Raw genomic sequence first — 24,370 nt, 5'->3', positions numbered from 1 at the left:
TTGTTTCAAAGTGGAAACATGGATTTAAGTATGAAAATAGTGTGCCATCTTGTGGAGGATTATTTAGTCAGCACAGTCTGATTCACCCTTAAGAATCAGAGTAGAAGCATAGATCTTGCAATTGGACTCATACAATAAAAAGCCTTCTTCTTTGTGCAGAATGGTGTTAATATTTCTACTTTATTTCTAATATATATGTGTATATTGGTATGCTGATGGTAAGCAGCTGTAGAGTTAGTATGGTTGAATTTTAGTTTTGTGACCTCAGATATGACTGATTGATTGATGATTGATTCATTTAATCTCGTAATAAAGTTGGTTTGACGTTTTGAACACAGGCTATTATTGGTCACTTTACTTCCAATCCCACTTTCTTGCTCGCTTCTCCTTCTTGGTCGAGTCCTATGGTGCTGCACATTCAGAGCTGCCCTTGTTACATCTCTGCTTGGAATCTTCTCAAGCTACTCCATGGTCTGTGGAATTGAGTTCAGAACCTTAATATTGTCATTTAACCCCTTCCATGATCTGGCCACTACCTGTCCTTTTAACTTCATCTCAACCTGGTACTTTTTGTGTTCTTTTAAATTGAACAGTGCATTTACTCATGACACGGTTTTAACCACTTTGCTTGTATTATATAATTTAATTCTCATAGTTGCTTTATGAGCTAGGTGCTGTGGTATGCCATTTGGACATGAGGATACCGGGATCCCTGGGTGGCGCGGCGGTTTAGCGCCTGCCTTTGGCCCAGGGCGCGATCCTGGAGGCCCGGGATCGAATCCCACGTCGGGCTCCCGGTGCATGGAGCCTGCTTCTCCCTCTGCCTGTGTCTCTGCCTCTCTCTCTCTCTCTCTCTCTCTCTCTCTCTCTGTGACTGTCATAAATTAAAAAAAAAAAAAATGGACATGAGGATACCAGTGGTTAAGGACCCCAATGGTTGTTACACAGCTGTGGTGGTAGAGCTGTAGTTCTGTCTGAGATCTACCTTAGAGTCCTGTGTTTCAAAACATTTCTAAAAAAACAAACATACATTAACAAAAAAATTTCTCATGTGTTTTTCTGCCTCTGTTCCTTTGTTATACTTTTTACCCTGCTTGAAAAGTTCTCCTCTCTTTCTCCCATTCTACCAACAGAGCCACTGCTGCTTCCACTTCTTCCTCTCTTCCTCCTTCTTCCTCTTCTTATTTTTTTAGATTTATTTATTGAGAGAGAGAAGACAAAAAGAGGATGGATGTGAGCGGGGCAAGGGGCAGAGGGAGAGGGAGATAATCTCAAGCGACTCCACACTCAGCATGGAGCCCTAAATGGGACTCAGTCTCATGACCCCTGAGATCATGACCTCAGCAGAAATCAAGAGTCTGATGTGTAACTGACTGTGCACCCAGGTGCCCCCAGAGCCACCTTCTGATGCATAGGTCAGAGTCCCTTCAGATATATTCTCTTCTCTCTTTTGAACTCAGATGATGCTTTTTACCTTTCTGTTGGCATTTAGTCCACTCTACAGTACAGTGATTTATGTACTTATGTTATATTCTTGACTGGATTGTAAGCTCCTTGAGGATAGGAACTGTTTTCTTTCTTTTTATTCTGTAAAATACCTTGTCAGTCCAGACTAGCGCTGATGGACTGAACCTTCCTCTGAGTGCCAGGAGAAATGAATAGTTGCAATAGCCTGTACTCCTTTAAGAAAAAAACATAGAGAAAGGACTGCTGCTTGAGGAGGACTGTACTGCCTGGGATGTACGTGAATTGTTACATAACCGATAAGCGTGAGAATGGACCCTGTTGCAAATAGTGTTTTCTTTTTTCTGTTTTCTTAATTCTTATTACAGTTCTCTCCAATTATTTCTGTAATCTTTAAAATTTTTGATATCCTTTATGCATAAAATAATACCTCAGCCTCTGTTTATTTCTAGATAATATTTCGTCTCTGAATGATAACTTAAATGATTAGATGATTAATTAAAATTTTGTCATGCATTTTATTCAGGTATGTCAAAAGGTCCTGTTTCCATCCGATTCATTCAATTTTACTATTAAACTTCAACTGGGACTACAAAGCATTCACAGACAAGAATGACATCTTGGATTAATTCCATTGGGATGCTTGCTCTCTGCCAGATTTTATTTTGCACAGCTATCAATGAGGCTGTTGTAGAAATGTGGGTTTTCTTTGCTGTGAGAATTTATGCGTACAAAGAGACCTGCTTTTCAGAAAGAACATTGAGAACCCAGAGCCCAAGAGGAAGGGTTATTAAAGTTAATGAACCAGGGTAACCTTATCCAGAGGGTACCCAGAAACACTATAAAACAAAAGGTCAATTGCTATTGCTATTTTAGTTATATTACCCCTTCCTCTTCTGGTTTCAGAATTTAACAGGGTTAATTGTCTTTACAGTTGAGGCCTTGGCAAATAATTTTTAAGCCAGATGAAAATTCTTTAATTTTTTTTTCCTGTAAAACTTGAAGTATCTGGTATTACTGCATGCCATTTGGGAAACAATGTTACTTAACTAATGATAATGGATTACCTTATAGTTCTGAGATATGATAGTTTTTTAACAGTTTAAAATAATTGCTGTTATTTCACATTTGTGCAGAGCCAGAAATGTTCTAGGTACTGACTTAGACATGGCACTGGATACAATAATGCTGTTTTTATTGCATCTGTGGCACTTAGTAACTACAGAGTATATTTTATTTTTGTACGTCTTAAAGGTAAAAATGCTGTTTGTGCTTCATAGCCTTCAGAATGTTTTCATGTAACTTATATCTGGAGAACTACACCAAAATACTAAGAGTTTTGTAAGTGAGAAAACTAAGACCCAGGAAGGTTATGTGGCCTGTATTTATTTGATTTGATTACCCAGTTAGCACTGGAACTCAGTCCTATTCCAATTATATGCTCTTACCCAGAAGAATTGTTTTGATTTCTGTAGCTTCTGAGGCATAGAATGGGACATTTCACTTAGAGTTTAAAATTATATGAAAATATGACAAAAATCTCTTAGAAGACTGTCCAACTCTGTGAATGGCAAGGATTTTCTTCATGGTGTTACAGTATTTCTGAGTACACTTTGAATTGTAACTCTTCGTGGTAGGATCTAACTTAGATGACAGCCTCAACATATATAGGCCTAGGTCATGCCAGTTAGGGAGTAGATAGCTTTATAATGTTCCTGTACGTCTTACTTAATTTATTAAGAAAGGGCACCTGGCTGGTTCAGTCAGTAGACCGTGTGACTCTTGATCTCAAAGTCATGATTTCAAGTCCCTCATTGGGTGTAGAGTTCATTTTTTAAACAAAGAAAAGAAAGAGGGGTGCCTGGGTGGTTCAGTTGGTTAAGCATCGACTTTGGCTATTTCAGGAATCTCAGGGTCCTGGGATTGAGCCCCATGTCTGGATCCTGGCTCAGTGGAGAGACTGCTTCTCCCTCTGCCCCTCCTCCCACTCGTTCTCTCTCTCTCTCTCTCTCTCTCTTTCTCTCTCAAATAAAATCCTTAAAAATAAAAAAAAGAAAGAAAAAATGTCATAGCTTTAAAAAATAATTGGTAGACTTGTGTAACCAGTAGACATAAGACATTTAAAAGGGAGAAGAGGGGATCCCTGGGTGGTGCAGCGGTTTAGCGCCTGCCTTTGGCCCAGGGTGTGATCCTGGAGACCTGGGATCGAATCCCACGTCAGGCTCCCGGTGCATGGAGCCTGCTTCTCCCTCTGCCTGTGTCTCTGCCTCTCTCTCTCTCTCTGTGTGACTATCATAAATAAATAAAAATTTTAAAAAATAAAAAATAAAAGGGAGAAGATAATTGGAAGAAAGGAAAGGCATTGTTAATAAAGAAGGAGGTGGATGATACACAGTGTTATGTATAAAGATTTTCACTGTTCACAGGGCAGGAAATCCGTTTTGTTGCAGTGAGACAGTCCATGGATATCAGAGACATTTCAGAATTGGAAGAAACCAAATTTCTAAAATACCTAGAATGACTTAAAAGTTGATTTCTGAGGAGTTAAACCTACCATAACATATTTGGAAAAGATTTCCCCAGTTTCCATGGGAATGCCAAAGCTGTACATCACCTTATTCTTAAGGTGTCTAACTTTAACTCATAGCTAGTTTTAACTCTTGTTTTTGATACTGTAATAGAGGGAAAACGGTTTTGATGTGAAGCTTTTTTTCAGAAATAGCTAGGTGTATTTATGTTCTATTTTAGACCATCTATTCCTTTGGGATTTCTTTTTTTTTTTTTTTTTTTTACAGTCTGAAGCTGCATTGCTAAGAAACTGCTAAATGTAAACCTTTCATGGCCTAACACAGACTCCTAAACTGGCAGCACGTCAGATTCACTCTGGATACTTGAGAAAATACATACTCACCAAAGACTTATGAAAGAATGTTGGGCAATATCTCTTAGTTATTTGTATGTTTATAAGTCTCTCAAAGTAGTGGTCCTGCAGCAGCCTTTCCATATACCTTGTGTAGGAGATAACTAGTCTAGTATATATTTTTGAAATGTTAACTCATTTACAAATTTCACTTTTAAGTTTATTTAGATGTGCCTTCTTAAGTGATCTTAGAAACAATGGCTAGGTCTGGGTACATATACTTAAATTTTATCCTTAAGGTTTTTTTTTATACATATTTTTCTAATTTTCATAGAGACCGTTTATTTGTTTGGTGGCTGGGATGGAACACAAGATCTTGCTGACTTCTGGGCGTACAGTGTGAAGGAGAACCAGTGGACATGTATCTCTAGAGACACTGAAAAAGAGGCAAGTTCTCAGACTTTTCATCCATCTGTACTATGATAGGGGTGGGGGTGTATACCTCTTTTTCTAGATGATTTGTATTCTTTTCTATATCCATAATAGTAGCAGAAGAATTTGTGGTAAATAAGTTTCGTTTAAGTATTCTTTCATTCTAGCTTCTGTACCTGGTTCTTCAACTACTGGTACATGAACAAATCTAGTTCATAGAGATAAGTAGAAATGGGTATCGAATATAATAGTTTTTAACCACTTCAGTCTGGAAATATAATTTTGTAATGATCTTTTTTTTCTCATGTCCTTGTCATTTCTCCTCTTATTTCAAGCATTCAACTTATTTTGATTTTCTCTGGAAAAATAGACTTATTTTTTTTAAAGATAGATAGATAGATTGATTTATGAGAGAGAGAGAGAGAGAGAGAGAGAGAGAGAGAGAGAGAGGCAGAGACACAGGAGGAGGGAGAAGCAGGCTGCATGCCGGGAGCCCGACGTGGAACTCGATCCCAGGACTCCAGGATCGCGCCCTGGACAAAAGGAAGGCGCCAAACCGCTGAGCCACCCAGGGATCCCCAAAATAGACTTTTAATGTCCTTACCTTTTCACTATTTTAGTCCCTTACTGCTTCACTATATATCAGTTTTCACAAATGATATGTATTTTATTTTTGACTAAGATTGTATTCACATGTGTGTCTATCAGTATACATACCACATTTCCTTAGTGAATAAGATGGCTTAGATTTATGGCTTTGAATTATACACTAGTATAATTATAGCATAATTATACACTAGTATAAAGGAAATGTTAATTCATTTATTTTTCACAAATCTTCATAGAATTTTTAATTGTATCCTCCACCTAAGCTGTTTCAGATTACAAGGTGAAATATAAACTTTTACAAAATGATAGGAGCTGAAAATGAAAAGTAGGGGAAAGATCTAATTCAAAACCCATTGCTTTTAATCTAGGATGCCCATTTCAGAAAGATCAGTGCTGTCTTTATTTGTAAGTAATTGGATTCTGCTTAGTCAGCATGTTTCAGTGATTAATTTGGGTAGATTTAATTTTTTTCAAAGATAACTTAAAATTTTGATTTCTATTTGTTATCCCTGTGAAAATATGTAAAAATGGCTTTTGTCTTTCAGTATTAAAGTACCATTTTCTAAAGTGATTTTTCTATCTTCAACAAAAATAGAGATCTAAAAAGTTTCCTAACTTGGTTCTTTAAACTATTTTAAATCTAATTTGATTGCATCTGTAATTATTTGTGCAGTAAGTGTGGGATTCATCTTGAAATTTTCCTTCTTCTTCATTGAATATGTCTAATTAGTGCATTAGTTTTCAACTTCATGAAGTTTGAACTTCTTCAAGTTCTAGCACCAGTACTGCATTTCAGATGTCTTTTTCACCCCTTTCGGCACTAATTCGAACATTATGGTTTCTTTCTTAAACTTTTGCCTCCACTGTTAATCTGCAGTCTATTTTCCATTCATTAAAAAACATACTGGAGAAAAAAAATAAAAAAAAAAACATATTGGCCATGTGACACCTGCTTAAACCCTATGGTAAGCTTCAGTTCCTGTTTCATTTATCTCTTATATTCTATCTCTTCCAAGCACTTACAAAACCTCAGTGGCATATTATAGGCTACAGATTGACTGCATCATTCTTTTGGTTTTGGTTGAACTTGCTCATGTGTCCCAGAGTCAGCTGGCTGTCAGCTAATCTAGAGTAGCTTCAAGTGGGGACTACTTGGCTCTGTTTTTACATAGCTGCGCACCTTTCTGTTGGCTAGCTGGGGCTTGTTCTCATGTCAGGAGCAAGGGCTGCAAGGAGAAAGAAGTAGATAAGAGCATTCCACTAAATTGACCAAAGGAAGTCATGTATGTGGCCAAGGCTAGAGTCACTATATAGTAAGGGGCACTGTCAAAGGGCATAGATACAGAGATGTGTGAATAACAGCAACAGTAATCATAATGATAAGAGAAGTTATCAACTCTAGTTCCTTTGGCTTAGGTTATAAATTTCAAATTTTTCAACATGATTTGGTTCCCCTTTACGTTTCTTACCTCATCTCCTGATTTTAAGTGCCAGCCACATCTTTAGTTGCTGGAATTATTCAGCTTTCTCACCTGTGTCCCTTGGCAATAATGTTTTTTGTTTGAAATTAATAGAGGGCACCTTCTCCCATGAACCTTGCTTTACTTAGTAAACACCTACTTATTCTTAAAACTCAATTCAGACTTTTTTGGTGAAGCCTTTCTTGACTTTTCTACTCAGAATTAGAAGCTTCCTTTCATGCACCCACTTATATTCCTCAAATGATTAGTTTACATTTGTTTCCCTACCTAGACTCTGAATTCCTTAAAGCATGAGTCATATGTTTATTCTTTAGTGAGCAAATAGGTGAGATAAATTAAATGAAAAGTTAATGCTGGAGGAAGGCATGGGAAGATAAATACAAAATCAGGAGAGTGGCTGTTTTGGCAAGAGGGGGGTGATTTCCAGGAGAACTCAAAGGTCATATTAATGTTTGGAATGCAATTAATATTTAAAATTAATATTGGAAAAATATAGAAATTATTTTGATGAGAAGACTTTGTACCTGTAATTTTGAAGTTAGTAGTGACTCAATACTGGAGTTCAGATTTATTATAGTTTATTATTACTTTCCTTATATAGATCCTAAATAACTTGTGTTGATCTTTCTATGAATAAATAGTGGTAGTAGATGGCTCTAGGATAAATGTTCATTCCTTCCAAAATTGAATAGTTAGTATTTCATATATCTTACTTTATTTTCTATGCCAGTGAGTACAAATTATTGTTTGATGACACCCCAGAGCATGTGTTTTAAAAGTATGATATACAATTAAGAAGCAGTACTAATTTAGTACACTTTAATTTACTTAAATATGTATCTAGTAACACATTTAGGAGATTGAGAGTTAATAAAAGACCCAGCTCTTAAAGAGAATAATTATTTTATTTTATTGTTTTATTTTAAGATTTTATTTATTCATTCATCAGAGACACGGGGGGGGGGGGGCAGAGACACAGGCAGAGGGAGAATCAGGCTCCATGCAGAGAGCCCGACATGGGACTCGATCCCGGGTCTCCAGGATCACGCCCTGGGGTGACGGTGGTGCTAAACCGCTGAGCCACCTGGGCTGCCCGAGAATAATTATTTTAAATGTTCATATAGATATGCAGTAAGTTTTTTATTTTATTTTTTTTTTAGATTTTATTTATTCATGAGAAACACAGAGAGGAGAGATAGAGAAGTAGAGACAGAGGCAGAGGGAGAAGCAGACTCCATGCAGGGAGCCTGATGTGGGACTTGATCCGGGTCTCCAGGATTACGTGCTGGGCCGAAGGCAGGCGCTAAACCACTGAGCCACCTCGGCTGCCCAGATAGGCAGTAAATTTTTATAAAGGTTTGAAAAAATAATATTTTTCTTTACTTTTGCATTTTTATGAGTTTCTTTAATGTCAAGCTTTGTGGAAGACAGCTAGATTCTCATATCTGCTTCTGTGTTTAACTCTTGAGACTTGTTTTCTGTGAAATATAGGAAGAAAATTGGACCTCACATAGATGTTTTTGGAAAGGAGAGTAGTATTTTAATGGCCTTTTCTGATATTTGCACGTGGTCTATTTTGATCTCATATCCCAAATTGACAAGTAGTTCTTTCTTAAAGGTGATTGCATTATAGACTCTGAAACCATATCAGCTAATGTTTTGCATTCTGTTACATTCAAATCAATTGTTATATCTTGCATTTTGAATCGGTCTTTTATCCATGCATGTTTTTTTTTTTTTTTACCCATGCATTGGTCACTTGAAAACTACTGGTTTCCTGAGTTCTGCATATCTTCCTAATGTTGAAATTTTATTATACAATATCAAAAAAAACCCCTCCATATTTTTTTTTTATGATAGTCACAGAGAGAGAGAGAGAGAGAGAGAGAGAGAGAGAGAGGCAGAGACACAGGCAGAGGGAGAAGCAGGCTCCATGCACCGGAGCCTGACGTGGGATTCGATCCCGGGTCTCCAGGATCACGCCCTGGGCCAAAGGCAGGCGCCAAACTGCTGCGCCACCCAGGGATCCCTTTGATCAGTTTTCTAATGTAAAATTAACTTTGCATTCCTGAGATATACCCCCTTTAGGGGGATCCCTGGGTGGCTCAGTGGTTTGGCACCTGCCTGTGGCCCAGGGTGCGATCCTGGAGTCCCGGGATCAAGTCCCACATCGGGCTCCCGCATGGAGCCTGCTTCTCCCTCTGCCTGTGTCTCTGCCTCTCTCTCTCTGTCTTTCTCTCTCTCTCTATCATGAATAAATAACAAATTTTTAAAAATCTTAAAAATAAAAAAAATTAAAAAATAAACCCCCTTTAGTTAAGAAATAGTCTTTTTAGGGGCACCTGAGTGGCTCAGTGGTTGAGCGTCTTCCTTTGGCCCAGGTCATGATCCCAGGGTCCTAGGATCGAGTCCCACATCAGGCTCCCTGCAGGGAGCCTGCCTTCCCCTCTGCCTATGTCTCTGCCTCTCTCTTTGTGTCTTTCATGAATAAATAAATAAAATCTTAAAAAAAAAAGAAATACTCTTTTATATGTTGCTGCATTTTATTTGATAATATTTTGTTAAAGATTAGTTTTATATCTGTTCATGAAGTGTACTGGTTGCTGGTTGCCTGTAAATTATTTTTCCTTCTCCTCCTTTGTAGTACTATTGTTAATTGCCTTTAGTGTTCTGTTGTCCTCATAAAATAAGTTAGGAGTAATGTTTCTTCTTCAAGTGTTTGATAAAATTTACCAGTGTACATCAAGGACTGGCATTTTCTTTGTGGGAAGATTTTAAATTATGAATTCAATTTTTCAGTAGATATAGTGACTTCAGATTTTCTTTCTCATGTTAATTTTAGTATGTTTATAATTTTTCGAGGAATATGTCCATTTTATTTACATTGTCAGATTTTACCTTTGTTTTCCATAGTAGTCCCTTTTTTTCTTTTTAACTTGTAGTGAGCCTATAAGTGATATTCCTACTTTCATTTCTCATATTTAGCAATTCATATTTTCCTTTTTAAAAAATAAGTCTTGCTAGTGGTTTATAATTCTATTAATATTTCAGGAAACCAGCTTTGTTAGTATCTCTATTTTTTTATCTGTTTTCTTTTGATTCCTATTCTTTTCTTTCCTTTTTTCTGCTTACTTAAGGTATAATTTGCTCATCATTTTAATAACCCTTATTGCTAATTCAGCTGGAGGAAGAAGTTCTGTTACCTCCCCTATTAAAATTTCAAATTCCACATTCTAGGATATATGGCACAGATTTATAATATATTATCCTATCTTTGTTTTTGAGGTTAATTGTGGAGAAAATTCTTTCAAAAAATATTTCCATCTTATCTGCTAGAGATTTTCCTTGACAAAAATCTTTGAAAATGGGTTTTAAAGTTGTAAATAGTATGAATACTAAAGTTCAGATACAAATCAATTTAACATCTAGATTGATAGCACTAATGTCAAATTATTCTTCCTAATATTTGTATTCATTTAATCTGCGTAACAGTGCTAGAATACTCTTTTTATAATACTTTTTTAAAAATGTTCTGTCCTGCTCTAGGAACCTGTGATAATTCTTTATTGCCTGCAAGATTACATCCAATCTCCTCTACAGAGTCACCAGGCTCTGTTTCTGCCTTATTCTTCAGCTCTTATTTCTGCGGTAGAAAGTCTTCATCTCAGTCATAGCCACACACATTGGATTAAGTCTATTTTTGCTTTCGGTTCTACTTACACTGGGCTTTAAATTATCTTTCTAATCTTGTTACTGTGGACAGCTTACTTAGACTCTATGAAATGGTAAATTTCCTTATGGAGTTGTTATATGGATTGAATGAAATACACACAGTAATATTATGGGTACAATTTAGGAGATATTTAACAAATATTCTCATTCTTTACCCCATCAGATCATGCCCAATTGAAGTTCTTTTCTTTCCAAGGAACTCTCTTTTTAGTTTATACACTACCATTTTTTTACCTTTCATTCAGTCCACTGATACAAGTGATCTCAAATAATTAATTTTTGTTGATAATACAGTGTTCTTCATACTTTTTTCTCATTGTAATATTTATTCACTCAGGAGTGTTGGTTTTATGTAATGAAAAGGGTGGACGATGAAGTCAAATTATGCATTTTTATTCTGGTGTTGTCTTTTAGGAGGATACCTTTCTTCTTCAGGTTATATTTCCTCATCTTTATTTTTTTAAATTTTTTTTTTAATTTTTTTATGATAGTCACACAGAGAGAGAGATGAGAGAGGCAGAGACATAGGCAGAGGGAGAAGCAGGCTCCATGCACCGGGAGCCCGACGTGGGATTCGATCCTGGGTCTCCAGGATTGTGCCCTGGGCCAAAGGCAGGCGCTAAACCACTGTGCCACCCAGGGATCCCATATTTCCTCATCTTTAAAAGGAGATAATTAAACTAGTAGTTTTATTAAAGTTCCAGTTATGAAATGCAGCAATTCTAGATATTCTTGGAATATCTGTTTTGTGCTAGACTCTGATGAGAAATCCTAATAAACATTTTTAAAGATTAATTGTATGTTTAGATTAACATGTACTATAGAATCAAGTTCTGTGCACAAATGACTAAAATACGGTGGGTATATAATAGAAGTCATATAAGTGTTCTAAACAGAGTGCCTTCAGATACAGAATAGTTCATCTCGTCTCTCCTGGTAGATTTTAAGCATTTCTGTGGTAAGATTTAACCCTATGTAGGACTTTATTGCAAACCTTTGAATGAAAGTCAACAAAAAAAAGTGCATTGAATTTTATTTTCTTGTTATATGTTCTTTGAATTTTTTTTTCTTTTTTCTTTCTTTGCTCTCCACAGAATGGTCCTAGTGCCAGATCATGTCATAAAATGTGCATTGACATTCAACGAAGGCAAATCTACACATTGGGGCGATATTTGGATTCCTCTGTGAGGAATAGCAAGTCTCTGAAAAGTGACTTCTATCGTTATGACATTGACACAAACACATGGATGTTACTCAGTGAGGATACTGCTGCTGATGGAGGGCCAAAATTGGTGTTTGATCATCAGGTTTGGTGCACAGATATGTATATAGTGGAATTAATTTGTGCTCAGTAACTCTTGCCCTTAGAGTTTATTTCACATTATACTGCGTTGTCTACTGGTGATTCCGTACAAATGCCTATAATAGATAATAAAAATAACTCTTGCTTCAGTAGGCATAAAGTTATCTTTAAAATTTTTATTCTCTTGTTTGGCAGGATAAAATACTAAGATCTCTTGCCCCACAATCTATGAAATGCAAAAGAATATATTAGTAACAATGTTTAAAAACAAGAAAGAATGCCTTTGAGGAACTTAAAAAAATTGGGGAGAATTCCTGTAAGGTAGAAAGCAAATGGGTTCCATCAAACCAGAAGAAGCTGGAGTCCATAAGATTTTAGCAACTAGAGTCTCAGAGTTTATTTTAAAAAAAGAAAAGGTCTCAAAGTTTATGTAGCTGGGGCAAACATTAGATGATTGGTTGGTGACTGAACAGCACTTACCTTAGATAATTGTCCACAGTCAGGTATTGAATGTGGATACTGGTGCTGGATGGATAAAGCAATGTGCCCAAGAGGCCCTGGGGAGCTGCTATGGAGCCCTTAACACCACCATGTCTCATCTCTCTTCATCCAGTCCCTTGAGGCAGGCTGCTGTATGTGAAAGGGTAGATGAATGGGAATTTGCAGCTACAAAGAGGACTGGATTAACTGCCAAAAAATAAAAAAATAAAAAAGCAAAGAAATATTTGGAAATAATACCATGAGACAAACAGGGATAGTGAACTCAACAAATTAAGAATTAATATTAACAGCTAGTAGTATAGACTGTGAAGAAGCCTTGAAGATAAGTTTAAGTGATCTTTTTAAAGCAATTCAGCAGGCTGAATTTTTATCCATGAAAAAGAAACATCTAGAAAAATTACAAGATAAAGATTTGATAGCCAAATAAAAATCTCAATAAACTGATTAAAAAGCTCTCACCTCAGGAACGCCTGGGTGGCTCAGTGGTTGAGCATCTGCCTTTGGCTCAGCGTGTGATCCCAGAGTCCCGGGATTGAGTCCCATATTTGGCTCCCTGCATGGAGCCTACTTCTCCCTCTGCCTATATTTCTGCCTCTCTCTGTGTGTCTCTCATGAATAAATAAATAATCTTAAAAAAAAAAAAAGCTCTCATCTCTAAAAGTTACTAAATTAGTAAGCTGAAATTATAAGAGAAATGTTAAGGAACAGAGAAAACATCCTGAAGTTCTAAAAACTTCAGGAGTTCTAGAAAAAGAGAATGGAAGCAAACTGAAAGCACCATACACGCTCAGGGTTAAAAAGGAAGAAAGGTCCCGGAACTGAAGAAAGACAGTTTTTAGAATTAAAGGAACACAAGGAGCAGATTAGGATGAATGAAAAGGAATATCCCTACCTAGGTACTTTCTTCATGAAATTTTAGAGTCATGGATTAAGAGAAAATCCTAAAAGCCACAGAGGATACTGGTTATCTTTCTAAGTAAGCAAGGACCAGATTAACATGAGGCATTTTTGAGGTTGGTAGGTTGAGTAATGTTTAGAAAGCTTCCGGATTTCTGAGAAGAAAAATTGTTTTGAACCCAGCCTAATCCTAGCCAGTCTTGTGTTCATGTGGCAGAGTGAAATAAAGACTTTGGGACTTTAAAACATTGTGGGGAATAAGTGGCTATCCACAATTTGTTTGATTTTAGGAATTAAATATCTAACCTGATAGAGTAGATGAGTGACTGGTCTTCCAAGTTTTGACTTAAGCAATCTCTTGAAGTCTTCAAGAGAAAAGATATTAATATTATCACCCAGACTTTAATAGGTTATTAGCTTCTCAGAAATTTTTTCAGAGATTGAAAACAAAAAGGAAATCATAAACGATTGAACAACATAGTTTTCTAGAGTGATTAACACTTCTTTGATAATTGACCCCAGTTGAAACTGCCTATCTTACCCAGGGAAGAACCAACCTAAAGGAATAAAATTAATTATATCTGTTTTGTGTCCTGTGTATTTTAAGATACGGGAAAGAATCAGAGAAACTACTATAGTTTCTCACTCTTTTTTTTTAGTTGGTTTGCTCTGGTATGCTAGAAAGAGCTACCAAGATAAAGATGTTTATGCTTTATAACTAATAACAAATGAGAAAAGCCATATCAAAATTAAGCTTAAATATCCCTGGAAGGAAATAGAAACTACTTTTGTAATCACATGAAGTAGAACCATAGGAGCTGGATAACAGAGATTGGCCAAAATTAGTATCAGCCTGTAAATTTGTAAAAATTTAAATGGCTCCCATAATGTGGGCCCCTCATGATTTTCAACACGATCCTGAGGTGTTTGGAGAGATCTGAGCCTTTAGTCCTTAGGACAGGGTAATGCAACTCAGGTTCAGTGAAACCTCAGGCAGTGATGTAGTAGATGAATGGGGCCATACTGAGTCATCTTCAGCAATGTATGGATTGCTTTTAATGATATAATCATTTAAGATTAAAGAGTAGGAATACTTTGAACTATATTCACCAAGATTTCACCCTTAAAGAATAGTAGATTTTCATCTTAATTTATGGAAGGTTGTCAGAAACCTAAGAAATGGCAAGTGACTGGATCTTTTTTAGTGGTTAGAGAAAAATTGGGAGGTGCTAGAATCTTTTCTTTTTAACATTAATTTAAAAAAAACAAAATTTAGGAATACCTGGGTGGCTCAGTGGTTGAGTGTCTGCCTTCAGCTCAGGGTGTGATCCCGGGGTACTGGGATTGAGTCCCATATTCAGTTCCCCATGGGGGGCCTGCTTCTCCCTCTGCCTATGTCTCTGCCTCTCTGTGTCTCTCATGAATAAATAAATAAAAACCTTTTTAAAACAATTTTAAAAATAAAAAGAATTTACAATTATAAAAATAGCTTTTTCCTGAAAACAATACAAAAATAGATAAATAGCACAATTTGATGGGAGGAGAAAATTGAACATATAATGGCTAGTATTTGTACCTTAGCCAAAAAATAGATATTTTGTATATGCAATTTATTCTTTAAATACCAAAATGCCATTTGTGTTCAACATCTAATTCCCAACTAGGACTTAGATATTCTTTGAAATAGAATTTGATTAGAACTTATTGTCTTGTGACAAATGGCTTTTTTCTGAGAGATTTTTTAAAATATTTTATTTATTTTTTCATGAGAGACACAGAGAGTCAGAGACATAGGCAGAGGGAGAAGCAGGCTTCTTGCAGGGAGCCTGAAGTGGGACTCGATCCCGGGACTCTGGGTTCACACCCTGAGCCAAAGGCAGACGCCCAACCACTGAGCCACTCAGGCATCCCTCTGAGAGAGATTTTTATGAAAAGCCATGATCTTTTTGAGTATAAAGAATGAAAGAGGGACAGCCTGGGTGGCTCAGTGGTTTAGTGCAGCCTTCAGCCCAGGGCCTGATCCTGGAGACCTGAGATCAAGTCCCACATCAAGCTCCCTGTATGGAGCCTGCTTCTCCCTCTGCCTGTGGTTCTGCCTCTCTCTCTCTCTCTCTCTCTGTGTGTCTCTCATGAATAAATAAAATCTTAAAAGAAAAAAAAAAGAATGAAAGAATCAGTTTTGACTTTTGAACATAAATTATATAATATACCTCAAAGAAAACTGATTTTATAGCAATGTGTTAAAGGAGGCAGATTCATCACTAGAGAAGTCAGTCTGGAGACTGCTCCAAATGTCTGTTTGTTTTACTATATTGTAACAACATGTTTTGAAGAGCTTTGCAAAATAAATGCAGAAATAAAAATTTAGTTGTATCATTCTTACTGATGTAGCTACCCTCTGATGAAATGGTTCATGACTAAGAGGATGGGATGCTTGCCTAGAATACAAAGAGTTTTTATAAGGAAGATGAAAGGAAGGGGAACTGAGTGGGAAAAAATTAGAGAGGGAGACAAACCATGAGAGACTCCTAATTCTGGGAAATGAACAAAGAGTTGCGGAAGGGAAGATGGGTGGTGGGTTGGGGTAACTGGGTGACGGGCACTGAGGGATCCCTTGATGGGATGAGCACTGGGTGTTATATGTTGGCAAATCGAACTTCAATAAAAACAAACAAAAAAAGGAGAATAAAAGGGTGTGATCACTATTTACCCATGAAGTATGATTAGCATTTACTCTTCGGTATAAATCAGCACCTCATGTATTACTGATTGATTTGGTAAAGATTATATAGTTTCAAGAAAGCAATATATTTTGCTCTCATCAGGAAAAATAGAAACCCAAAAAAGTATTTAGAAATGCATCCTGAGGTGTCCCTGGGTGGCTCAGTCAATTGGGTTGTGATCCCCAGACGGGCTTCCTGCTGAGCAAGGAGTCTGCTTCTCCCTCTGCCTTCACCCTGGCTGTGCACGCTCTTTCTCTCTTTCTCTCTCTGTCTCTCTCTCAAATAAATAAAATCCTTAAAAGAAAGAGAGAGAGAGAGAGAGAGAGAGAGAGAGGAAGGGAGGAAGGGGGATCCGGAATCTGCCAGGCGGTGAGCGTTACTACAGTAAGTGCACATGATAATCTGGGGTGATATTTAGTGTTACTAAGACACAGTTTAGTTTTTTGAGAATCTAAAACTGCACACTGGTTTCATTTTAGTATGTATGACAGGAATAATCTGTAACTATTCAATCTGTTGCCTTGTTCTGATAGATGTGTATGGACTCAGAAAAGCATATGATCTACACCTTTGGTGGTAGAATTTTGACATGTAATGGGAGCGTAGACGACAGCAGAGCCAGTGAACCACAGTTCAGTGGGTTGTTTGCTTTCAACTGTCAATGTCAAACTTGGAAACTTCTTCGAGAGGACTCCTGTAATGCTGGGCCTGAGGACATCCAGTCTCGGATAGGACACTGCATGCTATTCCATTCAGTAAGAATATTCTATATATTGTATTGTTATTTTGTCATTATATCTCTGTAGAAAAAGAAATAGATCTAAATCTTCAGAAAGAGATCAGAACTTTTCGTTAAAAATAAATCACTAGGGTTAACAATGATAGACAAAAATAAAACTTCCTCAGCAGTGAACTGGTTGTTAATTATAAGACTCTTCCCATTAACAGAAATTCCTAAATAGTTATTACTTGAATACTAATCTAGAACTTACAGATAACTACTGCTGATACAAATACTGTAGCTATTTCTCTTTCTTATACCTTTCTATTTACTGATTTCTCTTAGTAACTTAAAGATCAATTATTTTGTTTTATTTTCCTCTCTGCCACTCTCCATTAAATATGAAGAATTAAGAACTGACTTTATAGAATTAGAATTTAAATTTATTAGCAAAACCAATATGCAGACATTTCTTTAACCTTCTCAGATGTCATAAGGCTAACTTGGGCTTCTTTCTGTTTAACATAACTTTAAAAACATTGTGAAATATTTTAAACATATATCAAAGTAAAGAGAAGAGTGTACTTACTTACCTGTTTCAACAGTTATCAGTATTCCACTGTTCATTTTTCATATATCTATCCCACTTATATTTCATTTCTTTCTTTAATGTTTCTCTGATTTTCAAGTTTATTCTGAAATTTTATTTTGCTAGGCAAGTGCCAGGCAATGTGTCATTACACCTGTAAATACTAGGGTGTATCACTAACAGATAAGGATTTTTTATTTGCGTAATTATGATACCATTGTCATATTCAACCCAAGTACCAACAATTTCATATTATCATTTAATACATAGTCTGCATTCATTTTGTTTTCTGAAATACTGAAAAATACCTTTCTATAGTTGATTTATTCAAGTCAGACTCCAGAATGGGTTTATGTATTGTATTTAGTTGTTATGTCTCTTAAATTTATTTTAAGCCGTAACAGTACTCCCTGCTCCTATTTTCCCTCCTCATATATCATTTATTTACTTGTTAAAGAAACTGAATCATGTGTGCTCTCGAATTTCCCATATTCTTGATTTAGCTAATTTTATCCTTGTAGTGGTATGATTGTTTAGTCTCCATATTTCCTATAAGCTGGTAGTTAGCTCTAAAGGCTTGATTTTAGATTTTCTCTCTTTTTTGGGGGAGAGGGGGAATGCAAAAGGAGAAGTGCAAGAATACCTTAAAGATGGTCTGATTGCAAGCTATCAAGATGCATTTTATGTGTAGCTTTCATACTTTTGGTGATGTTAAAATTATTTGATGGGTTTAGGTGTTAGCAGCCTGATTGATCAGTAATAAAGGTTCTTGCCAACATTTTACCAAATGGCTTTTGCAGTCATTGATAATCATGATGTAGGGTTTATAAAACAGTGATTTTCTGGTTATGTTATTTATTCTGTATTTATTAACTGATTCTAATACTAAAAACTTAACCTCATTAACTATTTGGCCACCCTAATGTGCACACCACACAGGAGAGGTGATAAAAATGTTTTAATTCTTTTTCTTTATCACCTTTTCATATTAATGAGTTGAAACTCCAAAGTTAACCAGTATATTTTTAAGCATTATTATGAGCTTGTGGACTTTTATATATTTGATGTTTTTAATCCAGTGCTGTGATTATTCTTTTTGATAACCAAGTTTTTCTCTTTGTCCAATAGGGGTGCCCCCTTCCCAGAATACCTACACATATAGTTATATACACACATTTATGTGTATTATATATAAGTATCTTTTTTAATAACAGAAAAATCATTAGGTCATACTGTCATGGCCAATTCAAATTAAAAATTATTGAGTTAAAATTTAATATCCGTTTGATTTTGTATTTTATGTATCTTTTAAGGTTAAAATCCTACTTCTTAATGATAGTATTATATTACTTCTTATGTCTTTCTAAATAGTAACAGAATCACAAAACTAGCAAAAATTACTGAATATTGCTTCACATTGCTTTCTGATTATTTTTCTGTTTAGGTTATAGCTAGAAATGGGTAGTCAAAAAAACATGAATTAAATCTCTACTACTTCTCCATGTGATCATGTCTTTATGTGGTCCTATTTTTACAGATATGTTTATTTCATTAAAAATGGGTTTTATTTCATTGTTTTTTTCAAATTTCAAAAAAATTTTTTTTTCTTTTGAGTTAATTAAATAAAAACAATACACATGGTTCCAAAGGCAAAACCTGTAAGTCAGTGTACTTTTGGAGAGATCGGATTTCTTTCTTCCTTGCTCTGTCCCTTCTTTAATTAGTTTCTTTCCTTTGTTTCTTTTTCAAGAAAGAAACAAACAAAAAAAAAAAAAGAAAGAAACAAACATATACACATTCATTTTCTTCCTTTCTTATGCAAAGGCAGTTCCCTGCATTCATTATTCTGTACCTTGCTTTTTACTTTAACAAAATATCCCAGAGATCACCTCTTAGTATATAGTTTCATCATTCCTCTTTATACTAGCGTAGTACTCCATTGCATGGGTTCTGGCATAAAATTGCTTTTATAGAGGTTTAAATTTTAAAAGGATCATTCTGAATTCTTCATAGAAGTGACTGCTTTCTCCCTTCTTTGCCCTTTTTCCTTATTTTTCAGAAAAATCGTTGCTTATATGTTTTTGGTGGCCAGCGATCGAAGACCTATTTGAATGATTTCTTTAGTTATGATGTGGACTCTGATCATGTAGACATAATATCAGATGGCACCAAGAAAGACTCTGGAATGGGTAAAGGCATTTAGTGATTCTTCTCTCATATCTTAACTACTTTAGATAGACTATATATAGCCTATTTTCTTTTCTTTCTAACCATTCTTCACTCTTTCCCCATGCTTTCAATTGAAGTAGTTCTGAATAAGAGGAAGAAAAATCTATCCACTAAGTTATCCGGTTTTATGTGTTTAAAATATACGAGTTATTATATTATTTGAGCAGAAAGACAATATTTAAATTCCTGAAGGCATTATTTATATGTGTGCTTGCTTGGCAAAGGGGCCTTGCAAGAATTAATGAGTTTAAAACTGTCTTATTCTATGTTTGCTATTCCTTTCCACCTTCTGCTTTCACTGTAGTGACTTATAAGGCACTAGCATGTGGAATATATCTTTCTTCTGAGGGAGAACTTCGTGTAACTGATAACAACTTTTAAGTTTGCATACTCAGCATCCAAGTTATTCTCCTCCTAATAGGGTGACTGGTTTGCCTGAGATGTCTCAGTGTTATGCATATTGCCCTGGCATTAGTAATTATTAGTAGTGCCCCTGATTCACTGTCAGATATCAATTTGCATAGTTACCCTACATAGTAGTCACTTTGCCTTTGATTATTATACACAGAAGAATGATATTTAAGATGCAGTAGTTTAAAATGCCTAATTTAAGAAATTAGATCAGCTGGCTTTTTCTTTTAGCTATTATTCATAAAAATAGATCTTTTTATTAAAATAGTTCCTACTTACAAGGAAAAACTTTTAAAAACATTTTAACAGAAGATAGTACCATAGTTAAAAACTGCACATGAAGGGACCCTCAAGACTCTTCTCCCATATTTCCTACTAGGCAGAGGCTAGACCTTTATTTTCTAGGGGAAATGAATACAGAGGTGTTTTTTCCACCATGCTTAAACTACTTCCCAAGATTGAAAAAAAAAAGTGGCAAAGTGATAGTAGCAAAGGCTTAGTATAAAAATTCGCTGTAGATAAGCTTTAATGACTATCATTTAAAGATATATTTTTTAAAGATTTTATTTGTTCATGAGAGACAGAGAGAGAGAGAGAGAGAGAGAGAGAGAGGCAGAGACACAAGTAGAGGGAGAAGCAGGCTCCATGCAGGCAGCCTGACGTGGGACTCAATCCCGGGTCTCCAAGACCAGGCCCTGGGCCAAAGGCGGCGCTAAACCGCTGAGCCACCCGGGCTGCCCCTAAAGTTATTTTTTAAATGAGTTATTATATAGTAAGTTGCTAAACTGATCAGTATAATGCTTTGTTCATGGTTACGGCTGACTTTATATCCAGCAAAGTATGATAATCTGACGATAAATGTAATAATATGCTCATTGTAGAACATTTGGAAAATATAGAAAGATGCGAAAAAGAAACTGTATCAGACCACCCAGATGTAATCTGTTATAATTTTGATGTATTTCCGTCTATTTTTTAAAAATTTATTGTAGGGGCACTTGTGTGGCTGTCAGTTGAGTGTCCAACTCTTGATCTTGGCTCAGGTCATGATCCTCAGGGTCATAGGATCAAGCCCAGCATCAAGCTCTGCTCTGGGCATGGAGCCTTCTTGGGATTCTCTCTCTTCCTTTGCCTTTCCCTCAGGCTCTCTCTCTCTCTCTCAAAAAATAATAATAATTTATTGTATAAAATTAAACACAATTTTATATTCTGCTGCTTTTAAATTTACATTAAATTGTGGTAATTGTTTTCATCATTATGGTTTTACTACCATAGACTAGAGGTATTAGGGGAAGTGAGAAGTGTGGCTTCATTCCCTAATTACTGCTATAGTCAACTTTTATAAAATCAGAATTACCAGTTTTGCTATGTGTTCTTTAATTTATAATTGATTTATCCAAACATGCTCATTCGTTTAATAATATTTATTGGACACCTGCTAGCATCTAAGTTTGACCCTCTCCCTTCCTCCTTCCCAACATATTTCAGTGCCGTCTATGTGCCGTGTTTTAAACACTTGAGAGAGAACTGTGAGCCTGAAGGATAAGATCCCTCCTCTCAGAGGACTCACTTGCTGGTGCAGAGGCTTGCAGTTGCCATTAAGTACTGTGAAGAAAAAACATTGGCTGCCATGAGAATAAGTCGCATGGGAGGTCCCATGCAGATAGAGCAGGTTGGGAAACCTCATCTGCAGGGGTTATCTTTAAGATTTAAGAAGTAGAGATCTAGGAAGAACCATGTTAAGTGAAAGAAGAGCAAGTACAAAAGTCCCAAAGCAGGAAGGAACTTAGTGTGTTCCAGAAAGAGATGAGGCTGGTGCCAGTTGACGGTGGGGAAAGTCAGTATGAAATGAGGCTAGAAAAATAGTTAAAACTCTAATTGTTTGATGCCTTGTATAGATGCAAGAAGTTTGGATTTTTTTTTGCCAAATAAAATTGGAAGTTATTGAAAGGTTTAATGCCAGAGGCTTGATCTGATTGATTAAAATTTTGAAAATATCACTCTTTTCCTAGACACACATTTTCCGAGTGTTTAATTTTGACAATATGCCTACAAGTTGCAGTGTCCAGAGGCTAGATGATGCTTTAATTGAGGATTTTTATGGCAGAGTTGAATGTCTGTTTAGACTACATACTTGGAAAGTTTTCCTGCCTAAAACTGTTGTGGTTTTACTTGGAATTGTGGAACCACAGCGGACTCTGTTGGCACAGTAGAATGAAACTAAAATCACTTTCGTTTTTCTTTTTTTTTTTCTCCATCTCCTTCCCTCCTTTCTTCTCTCCCTCTTTCTTCTTCTTCCCCTCTCTCCCTTTCCTCCTTTCTCTCTCCCTTCCTATTCATCCCTTCTTTTCTAACCCCTACCTGTGTGCCACTTTCTGTCTCCCACCACCCCAGGTGTTTCTGATACCCCTGCGGCCATAATTGAGAACCACTCTTCTAGCTCTCCAGAGCCTGTCTCAGCCCTTCCTTAATCAAGTAACCTTGGACAAGTTACCTAATTTCTCAGTACTAGCTTGTGTGACTAGTCCTAGCTTAAGTGACTAAAATTATATCGTGTCCCTGCTCATGGCTATTTTAAGAGTAGAGACGGACTCACCCTCTAGTTTTAGCTAGTATTATATTACTCTTAGGTACCTCAGTTTTTACAAGAACATGCTAATGCTATCTACAGGTTCACTGATCTATTCAGTAATTAAGTAATGCCAGTTTTACCTCGATCTTCTCTCTAGTTCCACTGCAACTAGTTTGAGCTATCGTTACCTATTTGGCCTTTGTTCCTAGTCTTCCTCCTCCTCCCCTTCCTCCTCTTCTTTTTGTTTGCTTGCTTGTTGAGAGCAAGCGGGTACAGCGTGTGGGGAGGGGAAGAGGGAAAGGGAGAGAGAATCTCTACCAGGCTCCAAGCTTGGGAGGAGCCTGACACTGGGTTTGATCTCATGACCCTAAGATGGACGCTTAACTAACTGAGGCACCCAGGCACCTCTGTTTGTTATTTTTAAAAGATTTTCTCTTTTAAGTAATCTCTACATAGAACATGGAACTCAAACTCACAACCCTGAGATCAAGAGCTGCATGCTCCACTGACTGAACCAGCCAAGTGCCCTAAAAACATATCTTGTTTACTTTGAACAATGACTATTACATTCACTATTTTATGAAAATTTCCCAAAGACTTTTTAAGTTCTTATATTTATAGTAGTCATTTTGTGTTGACAATACAGGTGATATTTACTCGATTACACTGGGCTGTAGTAACTGGACTTCCTCTTCTTGTTTCCCCCACCTTTCCCCACCCATTCATTCTCCATATTGCAAGCAGAATACAGCAGTTTTGTGTTACCAGTGAAGTTGTAGAATTGTATGCTTTTAACATCTATTCAACAGATATTTTTTGGTCATCTACTGTGTGGCAGATAATAAGCTAAGTGCTAGAGATAGCAATTGTGAATAAGAGTTCTGTCTTCCTAGAGCTTACAGTTGTGTGTGGGGAGAACAAAGAAGTAATTAACAAACTTACTTTTTGATTAGTGGTAATAAAATAAGAAAATACCTTTAAAAAGTGCAAACTCTGGGCCCCTGGGTGGTGCAGTCAGTTAAATATCTGACTCTTGTTTTCAGATCAGGTCGTGATCTCAGGATTGTGGGATCGAGCCCCATATCTGACTCTGCACTCAGTGCAGAGTCTGCTTAAGTTTCTGTCTCCCTCTCTCTCTGCTCCTCCCACCCCCAGCTTTCCCTCTACCCCTCTCTCTCAAATAAAATAAATCTTTTTTAATAAAATAAAATTAAAAATATAAACTTGATAGGCCATCTTCCTTGATGAAAATTTATTCCTTGTTTCCCTTTGCCTTCAGGATTAAGTCTAAACTCAGCCTATCAGATTCCTTTATGATATACCCCACCTTAGTTTTCTAGCCCCATTTTTAGTATCCACCCTCACTTTGCCACCAATTCTTTGTTTCATGACCACAGAATATTAATTCTTTATAGATTAAATACTTTTCCTTGCCTTTGGGTTTTTGTCCCTGCTGTTCTCCCTACCTGAATCACTCTTCCCTCTGACCTCCAAAGTATAACTTATTTTGTGAACATCTTTCAGATCTTAGTTTATAGATCATTATCTCCTGACATTCTCTGAGGAAGCCCACGTTAGGAATTAAAGCGTATGGTTCTAATCTTCATTGTTAACATGATTCTATATATTCATCTAATAGTATAATCTTGACTCTACTTTTCAAAACCTGTAAAAAGCTTAGCTGAAATACATAGACTTTTTTCAGGATTTCTTAAAGAGCATTCAGTCTTTTCAGTACTCTGAATCTCCTAAAAAAAAAAAAAAAAAACAAAAAAAAAAACCTTTCATTGGATTAAGTTAGAAAACCTCATGCCAGAACTATGATATATTGAATTATCCTCCCATG

General features: G+C 36.3%; 1 protein-coding gene across 2 annotated transcripts in view; it reads left to right on the top strand.

Moving 5' to 3' along the window:
• Positions 1 to 24,370, top strand: part of MKLN1 (muskelin 1) — a 160,180-nt gene that overhangs the window by 95,379 nt on the left and 40,431 nt on the right. For both annotated transcript variants that reach the window (XM_055307473.1, XM_055307474.1), the window contains 4 exons: positions 4,659 to 4,771; positions 11,673 to 11,885; positions 16,536 to 16,757; positions 19,372 to 19,501. In XM_055307473.1, coding sequence (XP_055163448.1) covers positions 4,659 to 4,771; positions 11,673 to 11,885; positions 16,536 to 16,757; positions 19,372 to 19,501 — 678 coding nt within the window. The remainder of the gene's footprint in view (positions 1 to 4,658; positions 4,772 to 11,672; positions 11,886 to 16,535; positions 16,758 to 19,371; positions 19,502 to 24,370) is intronic.

The sequence above is a fragment of the Nyctereutes procyonoides genome, unplaced genomic scaffold, assembly GCF_905146905.1.
Source record: "Nyctereutes procyonoides isolate TBG_1078 unplaced genomic scaffold, NYPRO_anot_genome, whole genome shotgun sequence".
NCBI lineage: Eukaryota > Metazoa > Chordata > Mammalia > Carnivora > Canidae > Nyctereutes > Nyctereutes procyonoides.
This window is presented reverse-complemented; position numbering and strand designations above follow the sequence as displayed.